This window comes from Danio rerio, chromosome 5 (genome assembly GCF_049306965.1).
Source record: "Danio rerio strain Tuebingen ecotype United States chromosome 5, GRCz12tu, whole genome shotgun sequence".
NCBI lineage: Eukaryota > Metazoa > Chordata > Actinopteri > Cypriniformes > Danionidae > Danio > Danio rerio.
Genome location: NC_133180.1, coordinates 61,438,789 through 61,449,902, shown reverse-complemented (window position 1 = coordinate 61,449,902; position 11,114 = coordinate 61,438,789). Strand labels below are relative to the sequence as shown.

Genomic DNA, 11,114 nt, shown 5'->3' with positions numbered 1-11,114 from the left:
TTGAATGTACACATTTGTTTACGGTGCCTATATTTTAACCCACGTTACTTTGAATATTTGGTCTGAATTAGCATGCAAGTACACCTTTAAAACAACATTAGCTCTAACCTTATTAAACTGACTGTGAACAACGTACTTTGATACTGGCTGCTAATATAATTTCCTCGTTTAAAATTAGCAAATGAGACATTTCTGATGAAAGGACAATCTCTAAATGTGCAAATACACCATATTTACCCCAGTCCGTTTGGTTCTTGTCATCTGGTTAGGCTACAATACACATTTAGAAATTCGAGCTGGTATAGTCTGGCAAACTAAGGAGGTCAGCTCAACGCAATATGTTTATTTTAAATGTAAGATTCCTTTTCACTAAAAACCTCAAAACATTTCAAACAAAGCAAAAATGTCTATAGTTCCCAAGTAAAATGCGACATAAGGAAACTAAATAATCGACCGTGTTTAACAAACATGTGGAACAGCTTTCAGTTTGTTGCCAGTGGGTGACAGGAAAAGTAAATGTGTTACCGCTTGCAGATCAGTAGTGAGCACCGGTCATTTATCAGAAGTTCGATCTCAAAGCAGCACAGGCTGATTTGAGAACAGCATATGTTTGCCAGTACTGAGCATGCGTGCATATGGCTTCCGGCCGCTTCCGTTTTAGATTGTTACTATGCAACAAGACGCTCTGATGTGTGGCGTTAACTGTTTTCAGCAGTATTGCATTCACGAGTGAATTATATCAAAACATTTTAAGCTGCCTTAGTCTTGATGTGAGTGTTTTTATAGTAACCGGTGGGAGTTCTACACTATATGTGAAGACTTTTATCTTTTGACGCTGTGTGTCAGATATGGCTGACGGCTGGTGCTCTGACAACGGAGAATCGGTTTACCGTTCCAGGGATGCAGTTAAAAACTTCCGAATACGGTAAGACACGTCGCCTGTGTGCATGTATAACAAACTGATGTATATATTTTAAAGCATTATGAACTATTTTGGACACGGTACTGTGGTGTTGTTTTGGAAGAGCTGTGAAAATACCACAGTAAATTAAAGGGATAGATAGTTCCCCTAAAACTGAAAACTCTGTCATCATTTACTCGCCCTGCTTTTTTCAAACCTTTTCTTTAAGTTTCTTTATATTGCTGAACACAGTAATTCTTCAAAATAGCTTCTCTTCTATAAAAAAAGAAATACTTGAGGCTGAGTAAATACATTAGAAATTGTATCCCTTTGAAAACTATCCCTTTAAATTTTACTTATTTCTATATTATATCAGAGTAACATTGTATTGCATACATCATTACTCTGTGATTTTGTTTAGTTTAGTTTATTTCTCAGTGTACATTAATCATTCACCTAGAACGTAAATATACTTATATTAACCCAAAGACTAGTTTTCATTATTAAGGTAAAGTTGGTTTTATATTCACACATTAATTCAGTGACAACTTGTGACACATTCCCTGCATCGTTTACTACGGCACTTAGAAGATTCGTTCTAAAATAACCTGCAAATGTGACTTGAAAACAACATTACACTGTTTATTTGACTGTGAACAATGTTGTACTTTGATAGTCATTGGCTGCTAATATGATTTCGCTATTTAGAGTTTGCAAATAATACTTTTATGAAATTATATTAGGAGAAAGTCTGAATGTGCGAATATAAAACCAACTTTACCTTTATGTTTTCATTGGTAGTCCCTTTGCCAGATGTTAAAGGCCATACCAATAAAAAAACAAATTCAACTAAAAACAAAACTCAATTAAACAACAGAAAACAACCACAACAACATCAAAAAGCCCAGTGTTCAAAATATTGAATAATAATAAGAAAATTTCTAAAAATGATACTCAAAAAAATCACAATCTCTAACAGATTGTGGTATCTTATTTCACTGATGGGATGCTTTCAAAGAAAAACAAGCTTGACCAAAACAAGTTTTTTAAGTTGAATAGTACAATCAGCTCTATCTGTACCTCAAGTCTTTTGTTTTCTACAGATTTAAACTAGAAAAAAGTTTTACGCAGCGGATGTCCTTCTTGCTGCAACCCCTTACTGGGAGACATCCATATACACTCATTCACATATATACACTACAGACAATTTAGCTTGCCCAACCAATTCACCTATACCACATGTCTTTAGACTGTGGGGGAAATAAGAGCACCGGGAGGAAAACTACATCAACACTGGGATGGGGAGAACATGCAAACTCCACACAGAAATGCTAACTGACCCAGCCAAGACTCAAACCAGCGACCTTTTTGCTGTGAGCGATTGTGCTCCCCACTGCGCCACGGTGATGCCAATCTTTTAAACTGCACAACCATTTTTAAACTTGATTTTTTCCCAACCAAGCAGGCTATGGTTTTTTTAAATATTGAAAAAAAAATTTTTTTTTTACTAAAATCTTTACTAAAAAATTCCAAAAGAAATTACTAAATTACTAAAAAATTACTAATACTTTCCTTCTTAGACTTTAAAGACCTGAAACTTGCCTATAGCACTTATTCATTGTTGCTCTAACAGTTGTGTAAATTGCTTCCTTGTCCTCATTTGTAAGTCGCTTTGGATAAAAGCGTCTGCTAAATGACTAAATGTAAATGTAAATAGTACAGTGTTGAAAACTAAACTTTTTATCCAAAATTTGTTGTTCTTGTTTATATAATATTTATATAGTTCTTTTTATATAATAATTCGAAAGGTTTCAAAACTGTAAAACTTGTTTTTGTGTTAAACCAAATTATCAGACAATTCATATGAGAGAGGATCGTAGAATTTATATACATTTTTGTAGCCTTATTTGATAAAGAATTTCCAATAAACCTAAAATTACCTATATTCAATTTGACCTTGTTACATACCTTTTTATATGTGTTTTAAAACCAAGACAGGAGTCCAGACAAACCCATAGGTATTTACACTCTGTGACATCTTGAACTTTCTCTCCTGAGATAACAACATCCTGTTTTGTTTCAATACGCATGTACTTCTCTAAATGACATGAAGCTATTTTTGACACATTTAATTTTGTGAAACTGCAACTGTTTTTTTGTAAAAGTTTTCACAATGATTCTGTATAATAACTAAATCAATAGTGCTGTGTTTACATGGTATTCAAACATTACTAAAACTAAGCCACTGTAAAACATTGTATCACCTTGTTACTTTTACTGTTTCTGTTTCAGAGTGCGCATTCAGCGTGTGACCTCCACAGCAGCCCTGTCTGAACACCTCCATCAGCAAGTGCTTTCTCAGCAGGAGAGAGGAGTTATAGAGTTGGAAACCTTCAGCACTCAGACGGCCTCCTGTATGTCAAAGACAGATATTAACCTGATAAAGGGATGGCTCACACAACAATGAGAATTTGCTATTTATTTACTCACTCTTTAGACCTAATTCAAATGCTTATTACGGTTTAGATTATTTTCTTACTTTTTAAAAAATACATACAATATATATTTTTAAATATCTATTGGATAGAACAGTAGAGAGTGTAGAGTAATCCATGGGGAGCAGAGAATGGGGAAGAATTAGTAAAGAACCTTGAGCCAAGAATTGAGCAAATCAATGCTATGTGCCAATACACTTAAAGAGCCCTATTTTGCATTAAGAAAGGTCATATTTGGTTTTGGGTTCTCCAACAACAGGTTGATATACATGCAAGGTCAAAAACACTTTGATTGTCTTATAATATGCATTTTTTTACCTAATTATCCCAACGACTCCCATATGATTTGTTCAGTGATTCATTTGTTCCCAAACCCCTCTTTAGCATGAGGTTAATCTGCGCTGATTGCTGCAATGACCCAGTCTGTTGTGATTGGTTGACAGCGTTCAGTGCAAGACAGAGAGAAACAGAAATGCCCAAGAAGTAGTCAGAGCACAGCGTATATGTGTGAGCCCAATGCAGAAATGCTTTAAAGCAATGCAGTTAAACATCAGCAAATTCCTCTATTCTTAACCACAACCCTAAGTAATAACAACGACACACATTCAGTATTAATCCACACACTGGAAAAAGTTTAACTGAACAGCTGATGGTGGCCATAGTACACATCCAGTTTTCAATGTGGTTTTGGATGCGATATGAGAGATATATTACAAGCCCTAACCTATAACAGATACATGATTACAAGCCACATGGAGCAATTACAAATACATCTTTTGCAAACTGCAGCAAACGAGACATTTTACAGACAAAAGATCCAGACGAATGATGAATAATTTTAACAACTCTGAGTCAAATCTTTTATTTAAAAAAATTATATTTTTTCAGATTTAACCCTCAGCTGGATGTTTTAATTTACTTAAAGCTGTGTTGCACACTGCATGGAAGATCATTTTTAAAAACCCATAATAGTGGCTCTTTAACCTGTAGGGTATTGCAGCCAACATTACTCTTAAATGTTGACAACTTGTTAGCCTCTACCACTAGTATTAATTGTGTATTTCAACTCCTAGATTTGTGAAAATGGATCATATTTGATTTTGTATTAATGTTATTAATGTTGTATTAATGGGTAAGTGATTATGATGACAAAGCTCATGAATAAAATTAGTCAAAGTTAAAGTCTAGCTATATCTTAAACAGATGTGGTGTGACACCCTGCGATAAAAGATACTTTTTCTTTTTGTCTGCTATGTGCTCATTATAGGTTATTGAAATTGAGCTTTTTGGTCAGCAAAAGTCAGGGAATTTGACATTTGGCTTAGAGTGAAAATCCTGTATACTGTATAGCGTCCATCATGTTTACATAAAAAATTATTTTGCTTTTGTCATCTTATTTTAAATATTAGAGAGCTTAGGTAACTTCTTTAGAACCAGTCAGTAGTTCCTGGCAAGTGAATTTACACATTCTCTTAAAATTGATAAGGAAGTTATCCAAATAAGCTTTGTTTCAGAGCTGCAGTCCACTTCTATAAAAGTGTATAAAACTTCGATTAAAAAAAACAAAAAAAACAAACATTTTACAACATTTTTTAAACGTAATTATTTTATAATCTAAATATCCTTTAGAATTAAAAGTTTTTGTCCCTTAAAAATGTTAATGCATGTTAGCATTATCCTGCTGTCGTATAGTTATATAACCAGTAGTTATAAATGGTGCTAAAATTATAATAATATCACTTATTAAATTATTTTCTGTGACAATATGTTCATTCATTCATTTATTTTCTTTTCGACTTAGTCCTTTTATTAATCCGGGGTCGCCATAGCGGAATGCACCACCAACTTATCCAGCACATTTTACACAGTGGATGCCCTTCCAGCTGCAACCCATCTCTGTTAAACATCCACACACACTCATTCACACACATACACTATGGACAATTTAGCCTGCCAAATCAAAAAATTATTAATCAAAAATTATTTATCATGATAAATAAAAAAAATTGAGTGAACTATCCCTTAAAACTCTTTCCATGGTATTTTGTGAATGACAATTATTATTTTTTTTTTATATAATGCAGCGACTGATGAGGAGGAGCTTGTGGTTGCTTGGCAAGAGAAGTTCTTTAGTCAGGTAGGTGATTAGTGTAAGAGTAAAGCTGTGTGATATTAAGCTGTCATCTGGCTACTCGTTACTTCTTTGTTATGTGATGTGTCTGCTTGTGATGTGTCATACTTTTTTTGCAGTATGAAGTGGACCTTTACCAGACAGAGTCAAACTGCCAGACACCACTGGAGCGTCAGTATCACACGGATATAATGGCAATGGAAAGATCCAAAAGAAGGCAAAACCAGCGCATTTTCACCTACACAGATTTTGATCGCTTTTCCAAGTGGGAAGAGGTTGGTTTCTGTTTTCTTTTGAAAGCCTCACAAAACATGATAAATAAGAATTTCAATTTTTCATGAAAACAATTAAGCACTTTTTAAGACTATTTAATAAGCACAAAAGAAAGTTTTTTTTTTTTTTTTTTTTGGTATGTTATAGATTTTTTTTCCAGTGGAAGTTAGATTGAATTAGATTAGGTTGTTTCTTTAATACTCTTGCAAAGGAGAAATTCCATTTTACCAAGCAATATAATTAACAGGTTTAAAAATATTTTACAGTTTAATTTATTAGCTACTGACAAAAGAAATAAAGAATTTTGGGTGAACTAAGGAGGATTTGGTATTAAAGAGCCATGAAACATCTGAATAAACATAAACAAAAACATTAATCACACACTTACCAAAACTGTAGACAGGACAATCAACACGAACTGGAGCCGCATCTTTTTTTAAAGAAGACGGGTGGCACATCCAGATTTCACAATTTCCAGATTTGAAAAGCTCTTGGGTAAAAAATGTTTCTTACAAATATAATTTTGTCATGTGTTAGCAGACCACTATAATCCAAAAATGTGGGTCCACACGCAAGTGGTGCTCTTATCACGGGAAAATGGAAACAAAACCTTTGTTGCGGCACATTTGTAAACGGTACACTGACAACCCATGTCTTCAAACAATTCTCCCTCCAATTGTTTTAATTACGGTTGGCAAAACAACTTGGCGTCTCTCTGCCGTCTGAACACTGTAACATGTAAAAACTTCTTCTAAGCTATATCATTCATATTAATGAAGTTGCACCTCATTCACAGTAGAGTGCGTTGATTGGTTCGAACCAAGTCTTTCTTATGAATTAATAATGTAAAGACGTCACGTTGTTCCAGCCGGTACAGACAGCCAGTCTACCAATTTTGTAAATTATATGTGTCCTAATAGTGTTTTAGCAGCGTGGGACACATACATGACTGTCAACATCTCAAAAAAGTGTTTTGGTGTCTCATGACCCTTTAAAGGTGCCCTTTAAATCTGCCTAGTTACCGAGGCATAGTCGACTAATAATCAGTCTCTTTTGTCGAGTTTAATTATAAGTTGGCTGATAAGTTATCCACAGTGCAACTTGGGGGCAAAATAGGTCACTCCGATTATTTATATTAGATAGCTTAGATAAATAATATTTGTTAAAATATTTTTTTGACAGCTTATATGATTATTTTGCATGTGTTTATTTCAGAGAGCACTGAGAGCTGTATCAGAGCAGAGCTCATAAATTCATTTCAATTCACCTTTATTTGTATAGCGCCTTTACAATGCAGGTTGTGTCAAAGCAGCTTCATATAAATGGTCATAGTAAATTGGAACAGTGTAGTTCAGTTTGTAGTGTTTAAGTTCAGTTCAGTTTAGCTCCATTCAGTGTGGTTTAATAATCACTATTGAGGGTCCAAACACTGTAGAGCAAATCCATCGAAGTGTAGCTCTACCAATTCCAAACCATGCAAGTTAGTGGTGATAGCGGAGAGGGGAAAAAAAGTGAAGAAAAAAAACCTTGAGAGAAATCAGACTCATTTGGGCATGACCATTTTAATTTCTCTGCTGGATAAACGTCTTGTGCAGAGGCTAGACGATGAGCCTCAGCGAAGACTCGTCCGTCCCTGAAGCGTCACAAGAATCAGTCTCATGCTCTCCATGACCACTACAGAAGCAGCTCAGGATACGGCCTGGTCCAGGGTATGGAAACCTTGGGATCATCTCGTCTCTGTTCTTGGATCGGATCAGTGACTCTGGATAGTCTGAGGGCCTTGGGAAGAGTATCCCTAGGTGGAAATAGAGAAATAAAGAAAATAATAACGTAGCTGCTGTTTATAGTGTATATAAACAAGATGCAGAAACCTTTTGAAAATCGCTAAGTAATGCACTGAGTGTATGCTTTACTAAACAGATAGATCTTTAATCTAGTTTTGAACTGTGAGAGTTTGTCTGAGCCTCTGACATTATCAGGAAGGCTATTCCAGAGTTTAGGAGCCATAACGGAGAAAGCTCGACCACCTTTACTCAACTTTGCTATTCTAGGTACTACCAGAAGCCCTGAGTTTTAAGATCTTAAAGAGCAAGTTGGATTGTAGCGAGACAGAAGGTTGGTTAGATTAACAGGAGCTAGATTATTTAAAGCTTTATATGTAAGAAGCAATATTTTGAATTCAATACGAAACCTACAGTAACAGGCACCCAGTGTATGGACGATAAAATTGGGGTGATATGATCATATTTTCTAGACCTGGTAAGAACTCTGACAGCTGCATTTTGTACTAGCTGAAGTTTGTTAATAGAGGATGCTGGGCAGCTAGCAAACAGTGCATTACAGTAGTCCAGCCTGAAGTCATAAAAGCATTAATATTTTTGACATTTCCAAATATTGTCAGTTAGGACTTTCTGATTCTAGGGGTGTTTTATGGGCTAATAAATGAGCATATAAAACTTACTGCATAATTTTTTAACCTACCTAAGCCACATACCTACTATGTAGATATAAGATAACATGAGACTCTGAAATGAAGTTGAATAAATACTTTTGATATACATTAAAACCGAAAATATAATATAAAATAAAATAATAATTATTTTCATAGCAAAAGTTCTCAAGTTTCTTATTAACAAAACAATTATGAAACTATTTTGGTAAAATAAGACTTGGACATGATTTTGAGCAGTGTGGTTAGATTGACCATAGCTACATCAATCTTGGCTACATCTGTTTGTACAATTATCTAAAGTTGCATTTTTTTTTGGCAGCAAGCTCAGAGTCTGGTGATTCCAGCTCAGCCTACACCTACTTTCCTAGCAGAACGCATGGCCAATGTAAGACACAGGAGACAAGAGAGGCGTCCCGCGTAAGTATAAAAAAACCAATTTGTTTTCTGTAAAGAGTTGATCACATTTTGGACATTTTAGAGGTTTACTGGTACACAAATAATTTTTTGATTTAATTATTAATATTATCATTCATTTATTCATTTTCCTTTGGCTTAGCCCCTGATTTTTCAGAGCTAACCACAGTGGAATGAAACACCAATTACTCCGGCATTATTATTATTTAATTTTTATTTATTTATTATTATTTTGTTTGTTATATAGAGAGTCGAATGTTCCCAAGTCCCGTTTAATCACATGGGAACCTTCAGAGGAGTTTGTGAAGAACAGTCACATCATCAACACGCCAGTGCAGACCATGTACATCATGGCTGATCTTGGACCTACAGGAAAGTATGTGAGACAATGCTTGCCATTTAAAGAAGCCATATCATACAATTTTCTAGAATTTAGTTGACCTGAGGGGCCACTTATTACACTACTTAAGGGCTTTGCTTTCACACTGTGTAGTTTAAAGTCACCATTTTCCTCTTCAGCTGTAAGACTTTTGTCCACATACCCTGTATATGTCACACAACAGACACTTGCATGTGAGTTATAGTCATAGATTGGTGTATTTTCTATAGAACAACACAATCAACTCACTTAACTATTTTACAGGTTGGGCCTGAAAGAGAATGAATATGTTTTATGCACAATAAAAGCGGACGGCAATGGAGTAATCTCAATAAAACCAGACTTTAACAACAACAGAGGAGCCTACAGGCAAGACCCACCTCTGTTCTCTTTCTATTCACTTTTCTGGAGAAGTACATGTTTGAATTCACCGTGATTACAGATGTTTCTGACTATCATTTACACCAGGCTGGAAACAGAGGGGGAGAAGAGGGAAGTGTGGAGGTTGTATCTGGAGAACGCCTCATCAGACATTCAAGCAGAGGAGAAAGACAGAGAGCAGCGCATGTACCGAGATGTAAGTACTATAATATGCATTGATTGTCAAAATGCATGTAATATTATGACTTTAGGTTCTGGTCAATATTTTCAATTTCATTTTATGAAGTTATGAGATGCTAAAACTGAAAAAAAGAGCTAAGTAGACATATAAAAATAAACTCATAACAGCAAATAATTAATTACCTTAAATAACTGAAAATATAGAATAATTTTATATTGTATTTTTATTATTTTTATAAAAGATTTAATTGTTTTAAGCTGAACATTTTAAAATAATTGAAAACAATAATTAATAATAATAATAATACCTTTTATTAATAGGCGCCTTTCAAAGCACTCAAAGACACCACCTTACAATATGTCACAAGCACATCATAAAATACAAGACAGAAGAATAATAAACATAATATTAAACCAGAAAATCATTAAAAGCAATCCTGAACAGAAAAGCTTTTACCTGTGATTTAAAATTGGAAGTAGAGTCCACATGACGAATATCTAACGACAGGGAATTCCATAACTGTGGTGCTATGCAGCAAAAAAGCTCTGCCTCCGAATTACTTCATCTTAAAATTTGGAAATGATAACATTTCAGCTGTAGAAGATGTTTGTGAGCGCCGAGGAGTGTACCAGTGTAGAAGATCAGAGAGGTAATCGGGTGCCAGGTTGTGAAGATCTCTGTAAGTTAATAGAGGAATTTTATACTGTACATGACAAAGAAGAGGAAGCCAATGCAAGTGAAAGAGACTTGTTGTAATACTACAACACTATATATTCATTTATTCATTCATTTTCTTTTCGGCTTAGTCCCTTTTTTAATCTGGGGTCACCTCAGTGGATTGAACCGCCAACTTGATGGTGTTTTACACAGTGGATGCCCTTCCAGCTGCAACCCATCACTGGGAAGCATTCTTCCTTCTTGCTGTGAGGGGATTGTGCTACCCACTGTGCCACTGCTGCCTTAACACTATATAAATAATGCTAAAATAAGATGGTTTTGAAGTATTTGCACTACTAGTCTATTTGCATAACCTTTTGCTTTGAAAGTATTCCTAATGAGTTGGGAAAAGTGTAACATTCTTAGTTGTTTTTAGATTAAAATGCCCACTGTGTCCTGAAAGTTTCACTCCCACCCTGATCAAATTCACACACCTATAACATTACAGGGTGCATTCCAGTCCAATTTGTGTTTGTCTCATAGGGCCCTATCACACACCTGGCACAATATGGTGCAACATGTCTTTGACGTGATTTGTTGCTATTTTCAGACCAGTGCAATTCTAATTTTCCCTTTTTGCACCACATTGTTTAAATAGCAAATCTATTTGCGCCACTTTAAGGCCGCACTTATACTGCACTGTTCAAGTGACTCAATTCCGATTTTTTTTTTCTCCCATGTGGCACAGATCGGGTACGGCCTTTGTACGTGTAAGCAGGAACAAATCACATGGATTCGTTCACATGGATTCTGATTTACTCAAATCAGACTTAGGCCTTGTTCATAAATA

At 35.1% G+C, this 11,114-nt stretch overlaps 1 protein-coding gene across 1 annotated transcript in view; it reads left to right on the top strand.

The window, feature by feature from the left end:
* The first annotated feature begins 633 nt into the window (after nucleotides 1-633).
* The window catches only part of mks1 (MKS transition zone complex subunit 1), a 28,385-nt gene continuing 17,904 nt past the window's right edge, over nucleotides 634-11,114 (top strand). The window contains exons 1-8 of the mRNA NM_001077373.2: nucleotides 634-925; nucleotides 3,194-3,315; nucleotides 5,481-5,533; nucleotides 5,647-5,802; nucleotides 8,572-8,669; nucleotides 8,914-9,042; nucleotides 9,310-9,414; nucleotides 9,514-9,622. Of these exons, the coding sequence (NP_001070841.2) occupies nucleotides 849-925; nucleotides 3,194-3,315; nucleotides 5,481-5,533; nucleotides 5,647-5,802; nucleotides 8,572-8,669; nucleotides 8,914-9,042; nucleotides 9,310-9,414; nucleotides 9,514-9,622 (849 nt within the window). The 5' untranslated portion in view covers nucleotides 634-848. The remainder of the gene's footprint in view (nucleotides 926-3,193; nucleotides 3,316-5,480; nucleotides 5,534-5,646; nucleotides 5,803-8,571; nucleotides 8,670-8,913; nucleotides 9,043-9,309; nucleotides 9,415-9,513; nucleotides 9,623-11,114) is intronic.